Source organism: Aythya fuligula, chromosome 5, assembly GCF_009819795.1.
Source record: "Aythya fuligula isolate bAytFul2 chromosome 5, bAytFul2.pri, whole genome shotgun sequence".
NCBI lineage: Eukaryota > Metazoa > Chordata > Aves > Anseriformes > Anatidae > Aythya > Aythya fuligula.
In genome coordinates this window covers 11,258,173-11,278,248 of record NC_045563.1, presented here as the reverse complement: position 1 = coordinate 11,278,248, position 20,076 = coordinate 11,258,173, and the positions used below count along the sequence as shown (strand labels likewise).

General features: G+C 38.9%; 1 protein-coding gene across 2 annotated transcripts in view; it reads left to right on the top strand.

The window, feature by feature from the left end:
- TECPR2 (tectonin beta-propeller repeat containing 2) overlaps window positions 1-19,785 on the top strand; it is a 41,825-nt gene extending 22,040 nt beyond the window's left edge. For both annotated transcript variants that reach the window (XM_032188078.1, XM_032188077.1), the window contains exons 15-20: window positions 284-373; window positions 1,196-1,429; window positions 4,997-5,145; window positions 17,441-17,582; window positions 18,800-18,949; window positions 19,237-19,785. In XM_032188078.1, coding sequence (XP_032043969.1) covers window positions 284-373; window positions 1,196-1,429; window positions 4,997-5,145; window positions 17,441-17,582; window positions 18,800-18,949; window positions 19,237-19,394 — 923 coding nt within the window. In that variant the 3' untranslated portion in view covers window positions 19,395-19,785. The remainder of the gene's footprint in view (window positions 1-283; window positions 374-1,195; window positions 1,430-4,996; window positions 5,146-17,440; window positions 17,583-18,799; window positions 18,950-19,236) is intronic.
- Window positions 19,786-20,076: the final 291 nt, after the last annotated feature.

The window sequence follows — 20,076 nt, the reverse complement described above, 5'->3', positions numbered from 1 at the left end:
ATATAATATTGTCTGTTTAAACTCATCACCCATTTGGTCTCCTGTTGAAGACCATTAATCTTTTCCTTTCTTATCTTCTGCATTCCCCGTTCTTTATGTGTGCATCCGTGTGTGTGTGTGCACACAGAAATGTTATGTGTCAGGAGGTTTTCTTCCCCAAGAACAGATACTAAAAGATTTGTGTAAAAAATAAATAAATAAATAAAATAAAATCTGTCTAGATATTTGAATTCTAACAGAAAATTAACTTTCATACTGATGATGCTCTGTTCTTTCCTTTCAGGCACTTACTGGAATAATATTGTGCCTCGTGGTACTGCTTCTGCCACAAAATGGATTTTCGTGTTGGCTTCTGCAGCTTCATCTAAAGAAGGTTAGTGAATCAGCAGTGCAAACATATAATTACTGACTTTAAATATAGTAGAACTGATGGTGTAAGTAATTAAATACCCTGAGTTACTTCAGGTTTTGGGTGCCTTTTGTGTATGCAGGGATCTAAAACATTTGAGAAGTAAGGTGGAAACATCAGTAAAACTAGTAGAGATAAAAAGTCATATCATTCACTCTGTTACCTCTGGTTTGGAGGGACATCCAACAGAGAAATGGATAGTCCTTTAGGAGCAGTAACTTCCTAACTTGCCGCAGCATGAATTGCCAGAGTTTAATATGAAGTCCTGGAACGTGCTTTGCTGGAATGCCTATACTGACCAATTACTTCTCCGGTCAGTGCAGTTAACTGCAGCAGAATCACACATTTTATTGGTAGAACTGTAACCACACTGAAGAATTCTACTGTTAGATAATGCAAGTGCTAACTATTGTAACTAAGTATGCCAGTTTTATTGGCAAAAATGTGTGATAAAGAACTGGGAAGAGGAGATACGCTGTTTCTCTGAGGCAATTATCAAGGAAACAGAAGAGCAAAAGAATAAGGGGGAACAGTGAACTATTAGGTATGCCTTCTCCCTCTTAGTTTCTTCAAATGAAATCATTCGCTACTTACCTGATATAGGGGGCTGGGTTGGGGCAGTACTTAAGTGCCTAAATAAGCACTTAGGATGCTTATTTTTACTTGAAAATCTTAATCTAAGATCTTAGTTTTGTCTTCAAATGTACTGATTGTTTTCAGAGGAAGCGTTAGCTTTCTCAGAGTGGATTAGCAATGATTTTAATAACAGAAATGTCCTTGCTATAGGAAGCTTCTTGTGGCTGTGCCAAAGCAACAAGGATCTGTTTTGTGTCAGTGATCAGAATCCTCAGTTTCGTCCTTCTACGGTGCAGCTGCCACCGGAGGTTGAAATGGTGCACTATTCTGCCTGCCAGGATGCCATCTGGGGTTTGGATAGTCTTGGGCAGATATTTATCAGAACACTTTCATCCAGCTGTCCAACAGGGATGCATTGGACAAAATTGGATCTCTCCCAACTAGGTATGACATTTTTATTGAGTAGACTATCTGTTAACTCGTAGCAGACAGTCTGTATTTTCATTCAGAAGTGTCTTTGGTTTACTGATCTGAAGTATAACATTTATTGGAGCAAACAGTACCTTATAATTATGGGCATTGCAGCAGAGGACTGTAAAACACGTGCACTTACTGCTTTCAGGCAGTGTTTCACTTATCCTTTTGCCGGAGACAGCATGTTCACTGTTTGCAAGATGCTTTATATGCATTTGTGCTTCTTACAGTTTGTCAGTCTGAGACCACGCGACCTGACACAGTGCTGTGCAGATGTACCAGTAGCTTTAACTAGTCCAGTTCTTGTACTATAACTGGCATAACTGTAATCATGTGGCCCTGGGCAGTTCTATACTCAAAGCCCTGTATTTTGTGGGTAAATGTGCTCTTAATAGAGTGGCTAAAGCTTCCTTAGGATCTTGTTAAGGAAAAATTTTGCTCAGAGTTGCATCATCCATAGGTGATACAGATGATGACACTCTAATGTTTGAATTGATAGTGATCTAATGATTCAGCATAATGTCAAGAATGTGCTGCTGTTTAACTGCCCCTTTTTGTTTGGTTAGCAATAAGACCAAGGTTGGTTGACCACATTTTGATCATTAAATATCCTCCCAGTTTGGCTCTTTTCATCAGAGATAAGGGTAATCCGGCCACTTGACAGCTTCACTAGTATTATTCCAATTGGATTTATTTCTTTAATAATCTGAATATCTGCTAGAATATTTTTTTTCTCTTAATGCTAATCTGTTTCAAGAGAAGTTTTTTTTTTTTTTTTTTAAAAAAGTGCTAATTAAAAGTGCTAATTAAAAAAAGCGCTAATATAAAATTAATCTGATTTGAATTTTTTTCCATCTCTAATGGCAGTATTCGTGATTGGCCTGACAAGCAATTTTATCTTTTGTATTCTTTACATAAAACTTTTTAAAGAGTCTTTTAAAAATACTGTATTTGCCGGCTGTAAAACAGGTTTTCCAGACCCAATGAATTACTTCCAAATCACCAATCTTACCATAGTTTAAGTGATAAGCGATGCCTTTTACTTTCACTGACCTACAGGATAGTTTTGTCTGTACTGTGCTTTTCATCTGGCTTAGTAGAGCTTGAAGTTTTCCTCCAGATACTGTTATTTTCCAGCGGTTTAGATAATAACTGTGAAACTGAAATAACAAATAGTTTCTTGCTATTGTCTGAAAATCTCAAAATGTTCTAATGGAAATGAGTGCTAGCTGACTGTATTAATTGTCTTGGTTACTTTAGCTACGCTGGGGCTCAAACATTACATTTAGCTGTTCCTTTTAGTTTCATGGCACTCTGTGTGGTGATACTGTAGAAATCTGGGGTCAGGAAATATTTCAGACACCGCACTTTACCAGTCATTGTGAGCTGATAATTAAGAATGCAGAAAATTTCCTGTTTTTTCTCCAATTAAATGCATGTGGTAGATCACTGCTGACAAGATGGTGCCTACCCACAGATGTAATATAAGAGACTTGATTTGCTCTAATGGAGCAGAAGAAATTAGGGAATTATTTCTATTGTTGAAATGTATGTCTGCCTTCACTCCTCAAACATCAAGACTGTGAATTGGAGGGGAAAAAAAAAAGAGCAAGTTGCTGTAAAATGAAATTCAGAAATCTGTGTGGAGGTGATCAAGTTGCCAGCATTTACGTTGAAATTATGAATATTATGTTGTTAGTATCTCCCTTCTTGCCTTTACACTATGTACTGAGCATAGTATCTAGTAAATTATTTTGATTAGGGTTCCACTATCATTATCGAGGTTTCTAAACACAGTAGAGTGACCTTTAGGCTTCAACTGTAAACAGTGTCTCTGAATCACACTTCTTCCTAAGCAGTGGCTGAATGTGGTTAGCATGCCCTTCTCCTACCATAAAAACAGTGAGTGGGAGGAGGGAGAAGCCCCAAAACATTTATATAAGTGCTGCATTTTTGAATATCAAATTGTACTGCAGACGTAAATAATATCAGCTATGCCAAGTAGGTGATATGTGATTCCGTGTGCGAGAGCTGTGATGCTGCTTTGGATCGGAACATTTCAACAGCTGAGACGACATGTGACAAAGCCATCCCGGCTAGGTGTACTCTAACATGGAAGCATGAGGTTTTAAATAAAAGTTTGACTTTGCTGAATGTCAGGCCTCTCTACCTGCAATAGAGACTTGTTCTCTCCTGAAGCAGTAGAAGTTTTTGTTCATAGTTGTGCTCTGTATGCTATTTTATAATAAGAAGCTGCATGATTAAAGGGAATTTTGGGGTGAGATGAGCTAATTCAAATTCCTTCGATTCAGAAAGTTAAATAACTTGGACGAGATCTGTTTACAATTTCAGGTAACTAAAAGATAAAAATATATACTCCTGTTATTCCCTGTTGTTTCCCCGAGCAAGCCTTACTGAATTCTGCCTTCAGCAGAAGAAAATGCTTTGAACCCCTGCTCTGGGGGATAAAATTGTACCCTCTCTTTAAGGAGCAATGTACTTTGCAGGGATTTGTTGCCAGATTCACATCACAGAAGAGAAAACTGTTACCAAGAATGGGATATCCCAAGCACTGCTGGCATGTTCAATCAGCCAGCAAGGCCTATTTTTAGAGTTTGGAGTACAACCAGAGCATTCCTGCTGTAGTATATCTGTCATGATTGAGTCTTTTTCTGTAGAACATGTTTTCCATTACTTAGTATTGTGTTGTCCCAATGCTGGGAGGAAAAAAATAATCAAATGTTACGTATATTACATCACATGGCTATTCTGAAATGAATGTAAAAGAGTAAGAGTTCCAGCTGGCCATTAACTAGCAGTTCTCTATCTTTACAAACTTTTGGTAGCAAGACTCCTAAATGTGATTGGACATGAAAAAAAAAAATTAAAAAAAAAATCCAAAACATACTTTTTTGGGAGCTGTGTTTTCAGTGTGCTGACTTACATAGGGTTAAAATACTGCAGCATGTCTGACATAAGTGTAATAAATATGTACGCTAAATATAAAGCCATTTGAAAATCAGCTCCTTTATTTACAGATGTGACACTGGTATGTTAACACTGAGATGCATAATCCATATGCTCTTGTATTTTTCAAGTGCTGGTAGCATTAGGAGTGTTCAGTGCTGAAGGCATTACTAGGCCCAACACCATGAAAAATATAAGCATGGCCAGCTACAGAGGAAAGTTCACATTAGGTCATGTGAAAGTTTGTCTAGGCACTGATAACATTTGTTACAGAATTCTTTCCCTGCTTGAATTCAGTTATTTTAATAGAATATTTTTAGTGTGCTTTAAAAATGGCAGTATCCTGTGACTAAAACATTTATTTTTAGATTGAAGAGAAAAATGCCTTACGTATACTACCTGTTGGTGTTATTCATTATATGCCATGATTTTTCTCTCACAAGCTTGTAATCATTTTTATGTGCCTGTGTTTAAAGGTAGCTTAATACAATCAAGTCTAAGTAAAGGTGCTCATTATTAGCTGAATGTAAAAGAAAAATGTCAGGTTGCTAATAACCTCTTTGTTGATAGGTGCCATAAAGCTGATCAGCTTGTCCTGTGGAAATCAGCATGTTTGGGCCTGTGACACCAGTGGTGGTGTTTATTTCCGTGTAGGAACCCAGCCTCTTAACCCGAGTTTGATGCTTCCTGCGTGGATAATGATTGAGCCACCCATACAGGTAAAACGCTGATTGTAATTCTTTGTAACACAGTGGTTTAGCTCTGCGCCTGTGGAAAGGAATAATTTAACATTCAGGGAAAACAATAGGACCAGATTTAAATGTGTAGTTTAAGCTTCTGTCACACGTGTTCAGTTTCATCAGGACTTATCTTCAATCATCCCAAATTCATCTCACAGATAACTTCATTTTTTCCATTTTTTTTTTTCTCTTTTTCCATCCTTAATGAAAAACTTCTATTGTAGTAACACAGCAGCTTTATAGGCACGTAGTAGAACGCAGCCTTGAACTATATACTGAGTACCTACTTGTACGGTAGCCAAGAGGCTAGACTGGCAAACAGCACAAAGCAGAGGGTGTGGGAAGGCTCTGCTCACATGGTGTGGTACTGAAGTGCCTCCCTCTTCCTTTATCCTTGCCCCGTGAGTCTGGGATGCTTGCCAGGGTGCTGTGCCTGGATCTAGGGACTTTCCTTATCATCCGGTGGTTAGTCAGCGTGCCGTACAATTGCAGCTCTTCTCCCTTATTCCCAGAATTGGCAAGTAAGATCTCTGTTCTACCTGCCAGCTGGGAGGAGCTGAGTGGAAAGAAGCCTCCTAAAGTACACTAGGAGCATATTTTCTGGATATAGCAAATGGACAAAATATATTTCTCCAGTGTCTGGTTTCTCATTTAATCTCTCCTTAAACCTCAGTGCTGCTCTAATACTTTACACATTCCACAGTTTAACTTGCAGTTCTGTATCATGGCTCGGGACTGCTGCAAAAGAGTTGACCTCTGAGCACTGATTTCATTCTTTGCTCCCTGGCTTGAAATCAGTCGAACTGTCTGCTGATCTAGCATAGTAGTGCTGGATGTGTTTGCATACTTGATTTACGTTTTAATAATATAATGTTACAGAACTGTTTCTGAAGATTTTGAAATACATGGTACTTCTGAAGGGTCATGTTAAGAAACAAAAGTCAGTCTCTGGCAGTGGAGTTGCAATAGGTGATTTGTTTTTTACATCATTCCCTTTTACTTCTGCTCGCCTCTTAACAGCCAACTCTTAGCTCCTCCTGTGAATCTCGGGGGTGTAGCAGCAAAGAAGGCCAGGGAAACAGGGAAATGAAATGGCAGATTTGCATCTCCTCAGTTAGCTCAGCACTGGTTAAACTAGTCCTTCTGTGCTGGGAATGTGGTCAATCAGACCTGGAGAAATGGCATCTTGTTTCTGCAGAATAGCAGAACAGACTGATAAATAAGTACTAAATCACTTGAGTGATGGCTGTCACAACGAGGGGTAGATTACACTGCTCACTCTTGTGTGCTGCAGAGTGGGTCTTTCTGATGTTACCTGTAAGATACAAATTTGTCTGCTAATGGGGGGCAAGGCAGCTGGGAAGAGGAGACTTAGGATATGAATGATGATGTCTTCCATGAGGATAGTTTTCTTAAAAAGGGGGGTGAAGAGGGAATGACATATTCTAGGATGTATTCTGCTTAATTGAGTTTGCCAATAGACAGACGAATAAACTTTTGCAGTATATTCTAATGAAAATGTATCTAACCAGGAAAATAACCTGGAGGGCTTTCACTACACTATTTTGTCTGTACTGAGTGCGTTCTCTAATCCTCTACAGAAGTTGATTAAACTGCTTGATACAAAGGTGTTTACAAGAAATTGGGATTTGCTTTGGCTCGTTACTTAGCAGAGACTTCCTTACGTAGAAAGTCTTTAATTGGACAAGGTTGAATACCGTGTTATTTCCTACAGCTTACTGCGGAAGCTGGGTGATGTTGCCTTCCAAAATGATAACCTCCTGCTACCCAGAGCATTCTCTTCCTGTTATCTTGCCAACTCCCGACACTGCATATCTAATGAGTCAATATGAACAGGCAAAAATTCAAACATTGCCTGTGGAGATGAAAACTCAAGGGCTACATGCTTGTTTGGAGACAATTCCAACACTGAAACAAGTAACTAAAGTACTCGGGGAGCAACCACCCATGCTTTTCCAAAGACTGAATGCAAAATAAGAAAACATGGACTTTAAAATTACTTCCAGATACTAGCTCAGTGTTTGGATAACAAATATGACAAAGGATGGTTGAGAAGTGGACTGTTTGGTGCTTATTAGTAGCCCCTTACTGTTATCTGTCCCTTAACTGACTTTCATGCTGCATCACTTCATGTTCACAACAACAGAAGAATTGTAAGAAGCATTTGTGAATGGTTCAGTCATCTTCTGTTTGAAGAAGGAAATCAAAATTGTCTTTCACTTGCTTTAAGCACAGAAATACTCTCAAATAATGTAATTTAAAATCAGCTATGGATGTTTCATTCCCTAGTAAATGTCAGAGCCAATATGACTTGCCATATCCCAGATCTCATGACTCATGAGCAGCTTGTGAGCAGCTACAGGTTCTGCTTTTACAGTGTCACTTCTTGTTAAAGAAGTGCTGTAATTGCACAGCATCATTGCACAGCTTCACAAAGGTATTCAGAGACAATAGCTTTGTTAGATTTTTAGAACAGACATTTAAAATAATTTTTTCATTCAGAGGGTGGTGAGGCACTGGCACAGGCTGCCCGAAGAAGCTGTGGATGCCCCATCTCTGGAGGTGTCCAAGGCCAGGCTGGATGGGGCTTTGAGGAAACCTGGGCTCATGGGAGGTGTCACTGCCCATGGCAGGGGGCTGGAGCTGGGTGATCCTTAAGGTCCCTTCCAGCACAAACCAAACAGATAAGATCAGAGAATCTGTGATTCTCTATGGCTTTTTTCTTAATCTAGACTGAAACAGTTCTCATTTGCTACTTCTCTCTTCATAACTCCGGACTGCACTAAATCTTGATGAAAATTAGCGTTGTGTTCTCTGCCCTCCATTGTCTAAAGTGCTGGATAAAATAAAGAAGTGGTTGATAATATTGCAGTATCGTGAACAGTGTAGTTCATATGTAGGTGTCTTCTCTGCTTCACCCATTCTATTGTATGATCTGAAAGTCAAAATCATGTAGTTAAGCCACTTTTTGGAAGCTATTTTAAGAGCATTGACAGAGCTGATCAAAACTCCTTGATGAAATGGTTTTCATCCATGAAATGGAAAGTATTCTTCATTCCATCCTTCATATACAGTATAAAACTATTATCTGTTGTAGCATGCCTCAATATACATTACATTCCAATACAAAGAACGAGCAAGCAATGTAATTATTATTCATGCAGATACTACAGAGTATGTGTGTATGTATGGGTGTGGGTATGTTTATGAAATTGAATGTTTTTTCAATTTTGTAGCCTGAAAAAATAACAACAAAAAAAATAATATGGTCAGTAGGACTAATTTGGGTTGTTATTGAGTAGAAGTTAATTAAAAGTTAAAAATAATTTTCACCTGAAAAATTGCTTTAAAATATCCCTAGAAGTCAAAGGCCTGTTGTTTGAAAGTAATTCTTTCTCCATTTTGTCTCTGATTTTGGGCACCTATTGAAAAAAACGCAGAAGCAAAATCTGCTTTTGAGAATAGCTTGCTTCTTACAAGGACTACTTAACGTAACACTGGCCTTAAGAACCACCTAATCAGATTTGTATTAGGGGATTTATATATATTTGCTTATCTCTTAGGTAAGCAAAACTTTTGTTTAGGGAGAGCTAAAGGAAACAAGGATGAGAACAACTATTTGTAATGAGTTAGCAATCACCTATTGCTTGCAAACAATCAATCTTACTCCAAGAACAGATTAAACATCTTAATTGTTGATTAATTGCTTCTCTTTACTCTTTCGTAATCGGAATTTCTTAGAGGATAGGATCAAAAAAGCTTACTTTATTAAGTCAAGAAGTTTATTTAAATAGCTTTGTAGCTTGTCCAAGCTGTGGGGAGAGAGGGACTTATTTAAAAAGATGTCCACTACTTGGCTACTATGTAAACCTTCTAATTCTTGGTGCAATTCCTAGGATCAGCAAAAGAGCTTAGTGCAATTTGCCATAAAATAATCTCTTGCAGTACGGACATTTCAAGTTAGAGGAATTTTTGATTTACTACTCTTCCCATAAACAGCCTTCTAATTGTCTTTTTCTACTTCAAGCTTGATGTCATAGCTAAGATAAGATAGCTCTTCTGAAGTTAGGAAGAATTCTTTTTTGCATGCAAAACATATAAGAACAAAACAAAACTGTGAGTTATTCACACTTGCACTGTCATTCAAAAAAAAAAAAAAAAAAAGCCCCAAGCCTCAAAACTAAGAAGCAACCATTAAAAATGGCATTTGAAATTTCAGGGATTTCTGTGATCCTGCAAAAATCAGTGCATGGTAGATTTCATTTCTTTTTCAATACCTTTCTTTTTCTTACTCTGTGTTCAGTGTTAGGAGGTTGGTTGTGCCCTGCAGATGTTGTAGATGTTGTGTGACTTCTTAGAAATAGCTGCTATGATCTTTGTTTCCTTTCCTCTCTTTAATTAAGAGTTCTGCCTAGGGTGGAGGCTTTCTTATGCTGCCATCTGCCTTCCCTTTGCATTTTCCCTATTACTTTTAAGGCCAGTTCTGCGTTAGGTGGTACTTACAGGATGAAGTGATGAGAACATCTTTTTTTGGCCAAAATCAAAGCTTAACTGTAGGGAGGGATTTTTTTGAAATAATTGTTCAAGGATCTTTGGAGGATGAGGGATTTTTCTGCTGAGAATACTGTGTTTTTACTTCAGAATCATCCAGGCTAGTGCTGAAAATACTTGCCATGGAAAAGTCTGTTATTTGTAGTGCATAATCCACATGACTGCTCTTTTCAAGTCAGATTGTTTTCATGAGCACGAAATAGCTTGCACAACCTACCTGTTGCACAGATGTAACTGATGGGAGTTCTGCTTTGGTGTGGTAAGACAAGATGTTCAGAAAGTATCTCTTACTAGACTAATTCCATTTAGGCTGGGAAGGTAAAATACTCATTCAAACTTCTGGTTATCTGTACACCAGACCATCTGGTCTGTTATTCCATATATCTTTACTCATGTAAGGCCTCTTGAAGACATGAGGGGGGAGAGGATTTTCGTGGAGGACTACTGTTTTCAAGAAGAAGTAAAGAAAAACCTGTATTTGGCAGTGGAGTAGCTGTTTCGAGGTGGGTTGTGAAGAAGCGTGTGAGATCAGAGCTCCTGCTGCAGTGTATTTTGTTTAGCTGGTTCAGAATACCATAACGTTTAACTTGAAACATGTACAATTCTTCACAGGCATGTGCCTTTCTTACAGGTTACATAAGAAGTTTCTTTAGATACCAGAAAAATGCGCCTTCAGCATTTTTAGTAAAGTCGTCTCACGCTGATTCCATCGCTCAGTGCAGTGCTCGTTACCTTCCGTTCTGTTGCAAGTTAGGAAAACGGTTGTCACTGTGTTTCACAGTATTTTTCTGCTTTGGAGTTTTAGCCTTCTGGTATTTGTTTTACGGCACTGCTATCGTCGTGTTCAGAGAAGCGCACATGTAGCCTGTCACATTAGATAGCAATGGTTATCGGTACCAGAAGCCTCCGATCACAAAAAGGGTGCACAAAATGAGATACGCCCAGAAAACTGAGTACACGATTTTTCCATATCCTTGTGGAATATGATCTTAAGGTGGTGCTTCTGCTTTTCAAAAAGCCTCAACTTATGCTGAAAACAGAACCCGTGGGAAGGAGAACCTTTTATTTTCATGCTTTCACTTGTTCAGTACTTGTAACAGCCTCAAATCTGGGCTCTTCCAGTGTGCCCGTACTTCCGTTAGCTAATACGCAATTTAATTATTTTACAGAAATTGATAAGTTCAGTTACTTTATCTACCCTTCTGAAAGCTAAATATATTTCCTAATGTTGAGGCTTGAGAGTTTCTCAGAATTACTCAAAAATAAAAATGTTCAGGCAGTGGTATAGAAAACATCATTGGTGAAGGATACAGGACTCGATTTAGCAAGCATGTGCCTTGATTTCAGTGGAACTATTCTCATGCTTGAAAGCAGTGATATCCTGAAGTATTTATAAATAGAAGACCTTGAAAAGTGATTTTGAGAGATGGTCACAAGAAATTACTTCTGCTAGTATAAATTGAGTGTTTGTTTTGTTTTGTTTTGTTTCTTTGTTTTTTCATTAAAGCTGCAGTTTCTGAATTCTGGTTAGAGCACTTTCTTGCTTTTCATGTGACTGAACTTCAGCTTATCTCATTTTAAAATCTGTGGGAGGCTGGATCCAGTTTAGTAACCAAGGGCTTGGCTTCTGTGGAGTAATTTGGGCAACAGAAACAGTACTGACAGTGAGAGGACTTCAGCAAACCCAAAGTCCATACAGAGTAAGGAGCCAGCCTGGGACAACGGCTAGGCACATCCAACCCTTCCTCCTTGAGTGAGGAGCTCAGGGTCCCCTCTGTGGTGTGGTGCCGAGCAGCATCCCCCTGTTTGAGCACCCAGATCTGGCTGGTGGGCCTTGTGCTTGGTTGCCTTCCCAGGAAGCTGGCTGGCAGGGCTGCGGTGTCTCCCCTGCCCTGGTGGCCCGTCCCGCAGAGCTGTCACGTAGCCTGGCGCTATCTGTCCTTTGCCCCACTGAACCCGAGCACAACGCAGCCAGCGAGCAGGCAAGGAAGAGGAAGCTGGACTCTGTACTCTCGTGAATGCATCCTCCGCCTGGGAGGCAGCGAGCTGATTTCTGACCCTCAACCCCCTGCAATACTATTGTTTCTGTCCGGTAGCGTAACACGTTTCAGAGCCTTGTGTTTGGGGGCCGCACCTCACCTGGGGCAGAAATCAGGCCGCAGCTTCGGTGCTGGATGAGTGCTGAGGGAGTAGCAGCTGTTATGTCCCCAGTGCATCCCCCCGGTATTTCGGAGGCTTACAGTGCACATCGTGAATCCTGGCAGATTGTAACTTTCCAGAGCGTCACAAGGTCACTCTTTGTTTTAAGAACAAAACAAAACCTCCCACCAGTAAGTTCTTGGGGTTTTGTTTTAATGATCCTCCCATACACACGAACTCCTGTTGTGTAAGTGAATTATATCATTTAAAGGCTATAGGCCTTTGTAAAGCAATGCAATAGTGAAATCAGAATTTCTGTTACTGTCAGCTGCGTGTGGCATTTTCAGCAGAAATGTGTCAAGTGACATGGAACAACACTAAGATGCAAAATGGCAGAGAAAACATGAGTTTGGTAACTGTTAGGGTTGTCAAAGCAGAGGTTAGGCTGAATTTACAAATGCATTTATGTTTTTACTGTACAGAAATGTTTTACTTTTCTTGGTAAGGCATTTAAATTTCAAAACCTACAGGCGTGGACTTCCCTTAGCATAGAATGAATGAGAGGGTGTTTTACTGATGCTCATTAAACTTGTTTTAAAACAAAACAAAAAACCTGAGATGCCTTGGTTTTCAGAGCCTTGCTTATACAAGGTTTTTATTACCTTGTACTAAATTATGTTCTGTTTCATGCAAAGTTATTGCATGTAGTGTTGTGTATTTCTATAAAGACACAGTTGTTCTCATCCTAACATTTTAATTTTTTAGTATGCTATTAAAAAAAAAAAAAACACCTGTAGTGGAAATTACAAAATGTTGTGTAGGGCATTATAGGCTGGCTGTAACCTTAGACAGTGTGACCAGAAGACAGCTGGGCAAACCAACAGACTAGGCTCATGGTCTGAATGGTCTTTGCATTAATTATTATTATTATTATTATTATTATTATTATTATTATTATTATTATTAACTGCTTGTAAGGAACAATTGTTGTGCTACATATTCTGAAAATCTTTTGTGGACCTGCTAGAGCTTCACCACGTTGAGTAGTCACATGGATTTGGTATGACCTTTTCATGGATTTTATGTCATAATGTATGTGTGCAAAATATCTTTTGCATATTTCTATGAGAAAAACACTTGGAATAAAAATTAGGAGTTGACAGAGGTGAGGGGTCAAGAAAACTGCCTGCGTGCCTTTTGCCCATTCTTGGTTGTGCGAGCCATAGACTGGAGGTATCGCACTGAGGCTCGGGTCTGTTTACTCGCTGAAGGCACAAACTGGGGGAAGGAGTTATGTTGTTATTCTAAGGCTTCTGAGAAAATAAAGCTCCAGTTTTTCAGCCAATAAATAACCTTTCTCTGACAATTCTATGGCAGCATTACTGAAAAACATGGAGCTTCAAGGAAGACTAAACATAGATTCGTAACCTTTCCTGCTCTCATGTGCTGCCTTGAACTTTTCTACAGAGGGAAAAAGGGGCACTTAGCAAGCTGTTCTGCTCCCCAGAGTCTGAATGCAAAACGCTCTGGTCAGCACTGCTGACCAGTTGCTCCTGCTTGGCTGATATCTCCAATGGTGGAAGTGATTTACAATTGCTAATCAAATGAAGCTCTGAAAATAATATGCAGTGGTCAGGTCCATGTCAAGGAGTCTCTCTAAGCTGCAGTATGTATTTGTCAAGCTAGTTAATAAGGTCTGGGTGTCTGCTAGCCATCAGAACAGTCAGATGAGTCTGATCTACATACAGATAGTGCTCAACGGTGTGGGAAATTGCTCAGAAGTGATATTCTTACAGCCTGGCCTGGAGCAGCTGAAGGTATTTCTGTTTTATGAAGGTGAGTAGAGCATTCATACCTTCACGCTGCTTGTAGCCACCGAACCATTAGTTGAAAAAAAGGGGGATGGACAAGCTGACAATGTTCTGTTTAGTCTTCCTCACCTGGATGTTTACAGCAGAAAAGAGATAGTGGAGGTCTGCTGATACATGGACTCTCATTCTGAAAAGTGACTTGGAAAATGTTCAGATGCATTTTTCGTGTGCATGTGGTTTTTGGCCTTTTCTCCTTGTCAAGGAAATGAACCGGTGTGGTTTGGATTAGTCTGTAACTGAAGTAGTTACAGTAAGGCAAAACCTTAGAGTTTAGGGGTGACAACTGCATTCGTTTTTATTTTGTTTTTTTTTGTTGGATACCGTTGTTTAAACAAAGCTCTTGCACTGAAGCATATTCTCTGTGGTCTGCAGAAGGAATGGAAATGATTTGCATGGAATTATAAAGCTAAAAGACAACTTTATAACTGAAATATATTTATCATAGATACTATTTAATGATGTCATTTAACAATTTGTCAGTTAAGTGCTTCTTTCAAGTTTACTTTGTTTCATCAGCATTGTCTTCTGGTCAGAAACTTGGGCGCTAGCAGACTACTTTTCATTCTTGTTTTCTGTAGCAGGCAATTAGGATATTCACAGCTCTTAGCATGCAGTTTTATATACTGAGAAGTACACTGTGTCTGAAAGTGGTGCCCAGTTTTTGAGCTCTGTCAGGCTCGGTGCTGTGACCACCTCCCTGGGGAGCCTGTCCCAGTGCCCAGCCACCCTCTGGGTGCAGAACCTGTCCCTAACCCCCAGCCTGACCCTGCCCTGTCCCAGCTCCATGTCATTTTCTCGGATCCTAATATAGATTTCATGAACGCTGTTACAAGTTAAATGAGTTAAGAAAAGGCTACTCTGAAATAATTTATTCATTTTTGTGCCTATCAGTCTTTGAAATGTTATCAGCAGATTTATAAATTTGCACTGATAGCTCTCTTTATTGCTATAAGAAAACTCTACTTAATCTTTTCCTGCAGCTGTAGAGATCTGTTTCTTATATCTTCTTATTCTTATATAGATTATAAAATACTTTAAACATTTTTATGGTAATTAAAACTTAGTGAAAATGAGGGGTATTTGAGATATTCTCCAGAAGTGGTACATTATGTCAAGAAGACTCTAAATCAGTTTTATCCTACTGTGATAGCCATAGGAACATCTTTTTGTTGCAGATAAGTGCTTTCTGGGTAGCCAACTAGTGTGTTTAAAACCTCTGCAACAGGCTCTAAGAATCGCCTGTGCCTGTTTCCCAGCATCTTGTCGCTGTTTTGTTCCAAAAGCTATGGTATATAATCACATCACTAGCTGTCCTTTACTCTGTTTCACATCAGAAAGCTGCAGCAGAATGGGGTGTTTTCTGCTAAGAGCACTGGATGTTGCCATCGGTGTCTTGCCTGGATCATTTATAATAAGAGTGAGTAGGAGGATTGTTTCCTTAATGTGAATTTATCAGAAAAAAAAAAATAAGTAAAAAAAAAAAAAAAAAAAAAAAAACAGAAAAGAAAGCAAAAGTGAAATACTCAGAGAGGCAGGAAAAGTTGAGGAAAGAGGAGCTTGCTTTAAAATATATAGAGAGAATTTTTGTTCAAGCTTGTGGAGATCTTAGAACTTGGTAATTCCATTTGTTTCTTTGATATTCCTTTGATATTCTGTAGAATTAGGTAGAGGTAATTGCTTTGCTTGTACTTGAACCTGCAGTGATATCGGAAGCTATCCAGCTTGTGTATCATGCAACTCCATTTATGCTACCTGCCTTTTTGGGGTATGTTGTTTGCTTGTTCTTAGTTTCCACTACCTATAACTTTGTAGTAATGCACAGGCTCAGCTGCTAGGTGTGAGCACTTAAGTCCTTCTGGATGGAAATATTTCTTCAGCTATTTCTAGGGGAATTTGTTTCTAGGCAAATGATAGAGGAAGAAGAATGGTTTCCTGACATGGAAAAGTGGAGAGAGAGCAAGGTGCACAGATCCCAACAGGTCAGTAAGAAGGAGGAGTCCTTTTCTGAAGGACCGTAGTTGCAACACAAGGGAATGTTGCAGACCTAAAGCACAGCAGTTCATGGTGTGAAGGAGATGAGGAAAGTGACATGAAGTCCCTAAATCTGAGGAAGAGATCGCTATGGTAGAGTAACGTTATGGGAAGAAGGAGGTAAGTGGATTTAAAAAAAAAAAAAAAAAAAAAAAAAGCCAAGCTCTCCTGCTGTGTGCAGTAACTCAGTCTGCACAAGCTATTAATTGCAGCTCCCTTGAAAGCATGGAACTACGACAGCAGAAGTATGGAGAGAGATGTGATGAAGAAAGGGACCCAGGAGTGAGGATAACTTTGAGTGAAGAGGGTGGCAAGATAGAGGGATGTGTCATGTGGGTTATCTTTTTTGTCTCTTCAAGATAAATTGTGTCTTCCTGTCAGTGTTCAACCTGCAGCCATTGTCAGTTTACTGTCAGCAGAGGTGAAAACACTTCCTCAAGGCTCAACCAGCTTCAAGCTCCCAGCAAAGTACAAATACCTGATGAGAGCACAAACAGAAGACAGTCTGTCAAAAGTCTCACCACCTAAATAGACAGGATTGATTTGGAGCTGCAAGCTGAGCCTGGTTATAACTGGGTCAGACCCAGATCAGATGTTAGCATGAGAACTTTCAAAGCAAAACCAAAGCAGGTAACTGTTTTGTACACAGAAGGCCCATCTGGTGCTGGGTTGTGCACTCGTGTGTACTGATTATGGTCCTATATTCCTAGGTTTATATATACAAAATGCTGCTTGTTCTGGTATTCGTCACACTGGATACTTGGCATATGCCTGTGAGATTATTGCTTCTGTCAGATGACATATTTCAGGGCATCTTACTGTCGTCTTCATTGCAACTTCTATTAAGCTGATGTGCAGAAAAATCCCTTTTTTCTTCTTATCTGCGTTTTATTTTAAGTATGTGTTTTGTTTGTTTGTTTCTTTTTTTTTTTAATGTATTTGCATACACTAAACCTGTTGGCTGATATATTTTGCTACAAAGTCGTGACCTTTATGCTGTATGTAAAATGCCGTGGTCAGTAACACTGCTTTTGGATAGTAGTTAAGGCAAATTTCCACAGGAGCAGATGGAGTAAGGACTTGCCTGGGAGCAGAATGGGAAGTGTATTTCACTTGGGCTCACCATGAGTTTCAAGGTCATATTCCTTTAGAATGGAATACAGGGGAGAGGGCAGATCACCACATCGTTGCAAAGATGGGACATTCAGACCTTAAAAATACGCAGCTCATGTATATTTAGGACTACAGGAGAGATTTAGTTATGGTAGGAACACTTTCAGGAAAGCAATAGGAAAATCCTGTTGTTCCCGCATTTCTGTAGATGAGTTCTCTCTTCAACTTGTAATTGAAACTGTGTATTTGATTGGGATAACAGTGTTTGAGCAAACACGAGTATTATTAAACTTGGATGTTGAACATCAAATATGAATATCAGTAACTTCAGGTGACATTCACTCATGTTCCTTTTCTATTTAAGAAGGGATTGACTTTTTTGAAAAATTGGTAATTTGTACAATGACAAGTAAAAAGTTAAATTTCTTTCTGTCCTTGCCTCTGGTGAATATTTTACAACTTTTGTGTGTGTGCTTCTGTGAGGAGCAAGTGTCTGTATTTAAAGATACAGTGGTGCAAAGATTAAATACTGTGCTTATTTTTTATAGCCAGTAGGAGTCAACTTGGTCAGCATTCATTCGAGTCCAAATGATCAGATGCTGTGGGCAATTGATAGCAAATGGAATGTCCACGTACGAGTGGGAATCACAGAAGAAATGCCTGTAGGCACTGACTGGGAGCACGTACCAGGTAAAAACTAATATGTTAGTTCCTTGTGCTTCCTGCCATTTTCTGTGATTTTTTCCCCTTTTGTTTTTTATGTTTGATAGCAATGCTTAAATCAGATATTTTTCTCAGTAAGCAAATTTACTTATTTATAGAAACTCAGTAAAGTATTCAGTTAGGGTTGTCTTTTAAAGAGGACCTTGGTTTCACTTAAAAACACTGTGTAGTTAACTGAAGAGAAGTCTGGTTTTCAAATGAACTTCCATTGTGTGTTATTTCAGGCTCTTGCCAATGAATTAATGAACGGTACAGTTACCTTTCAGTTAGGATTAAAGCAATGTTCCTAAGTAATAGGAGACTACTATGCTTTGGGAAGTTTTGCATTTAAATGTGATACAATGTGGGGTTCCTGTCCGCATGTGGCTAAAAAAAAACACTAATGTGATTTTGCACATCTTTCTATTAATTCTGTGTACTGGATGCATTCTAGATTAAGTAATTACATTTTCGTTTTGCCTATAAGTAAAATTAAATTTAAGTTGTTTCATTTTAAATAACTGTGTATTGATGCGGTCTGCTTTTTTAGAGAGAGATCACTGCAGAAGTGCATGGCACTTCAGTTGGAGAGGATCTGCTCTCTTTTAAAGAGGAAGAAAAAAGGTCCACCATGTCTATAATATTAACCATTTTTAGGCAAACTAAGATTATAATTGTCAGATTATTCCCCATCTGTTAGTGAAATACAGTGGAAGCTCAGAAATAGGTTTATGAAGATCCTCAATTGGTTGTTGCTTGTGGCTATGGCTACATAACAGAGTGTGTCCACAGCGTGATGTTATTACAGTCAATAGTTGCAGTGACTACAAAGTCTGCAATTAAAAAGCCTGTTTGTTTACAGCTGCTCCATGTGATGCAAGTGGCCTGCATTCTTATCTTCTGCTTATATAGGGCAAGAAGCTCAGAATCTAATAGCGTCTACTTTGTTCTCCTCCCTTAAAGTCTGTGTAAGGAAAAATGTAGTCCTAAACTGTCGACTTGCCAATTCTTTCTTAGCCTCTAGGAAAACTAGGTATTTCTTTGCGCCTTTTTATAATGGAGTTCTTCTCTAGTATTAATATCAGAATATATAAAAAAATATTGTAGTCTCGCTGTCTTCTCCTAAGTTTTACTGCAAGTGTATTTACTACATTAGAAAGCCTGTGATTATTGCCTCCTCGTGTCCTCATGTCAATTATCTTTAGGTTTGCAGGCATGCCAGCTGGCTATAAGTACGAGGACCGTTTGGGCGCGCTGTCCAAATGGAGATGTAGCTCGTCGATATGGCATCACCGACAAGAATCCAGCAGGAGACTACTGGAAGAAGATTCCTGGAAATGTCTCACGTTTAACAGGCAAGTTGGCTCTGCGTGATAATCCAGAACATTGTGATTTCTGCTGACTTCTGCCTGCTGGTGCTCAAGCTGATCATTAGCAGGGAGAGCTATGTAATCTAAATGCTTTGTGGACAGTCAGTTTCACCAAGGTGCTTTTATCACATTAGTAAAAACCTTCTCTGTTTACAATTAGAAAAAATAAATTCAGATTTTTTTTAATTCGATTTTATATTCAAATGTTTATATACTGTTTATTATTGGAGCCTACTACCTTCGTTAAAAGATGGATAATTTATGCTTTGCAGTGACCCCTCTAGATGAACTGTGGGCAATCAGCACTTCAGGATCCCTTCTCCAGCGCCTCACTAAGACCTTTAGCCATTCCCATAATTTGCAGAAAAATAATGATACTTCTGTTCTGCTTCATCCTGATGATTTTGAAGATGAATGGGAAGTGATATGAAGTCTCTCAAGCTTCTGAAGCAGTGAAGAAAAAAAAAAAACAGAAGGACATAAAGAATTACTGTAATGTATGTACAGAATGTTGGATCTAAAAAGCCACTCATATTGGACCTGTGATATTAGCACTTTTGTATTTAAAAAACTGACCTGTTTAATAGCCCTCAAGCTGTGAGTTCTGATGTTTGTTCCAGTATCTCTCGGGAGACTCTTTAGGTGTGGCATACTGCGATTGTTATACCGTACTACTGTAGCAGCTCCTTTGGAAACATAATTCTTTAACTTATTCTGATTAGCAATGGAAGTGACTATTTCACAACAGCATGCACACTAATACATGTGTACTTATTTTGAGAAGGAATTCTGTTGCATTAAATATTTCTCTACAGCAGAAACATTACATTTTTCTCAATTTCTTCTTGTACTTGGAACTCCAAACTTATGGGAACGCTCTCCAACTATTGTATATATTTAGAATAATTTTTTCCTTGCAGCATGGAAGAAAATATGTCGAAGTATTTCTTAGCAAGATCTCAGAACATTGTGATTCCACAGCATTGGTGTTGAAATGAGCTTAGTTTGGTCCGTTCCCATATAAATATCTGCTGCAAGGCTATACTAACCTTCCATGTCTGCAAATTCTGTTTCTAACTTGGCTTCATTCACGAGTGAGAAGTTTGGATTAC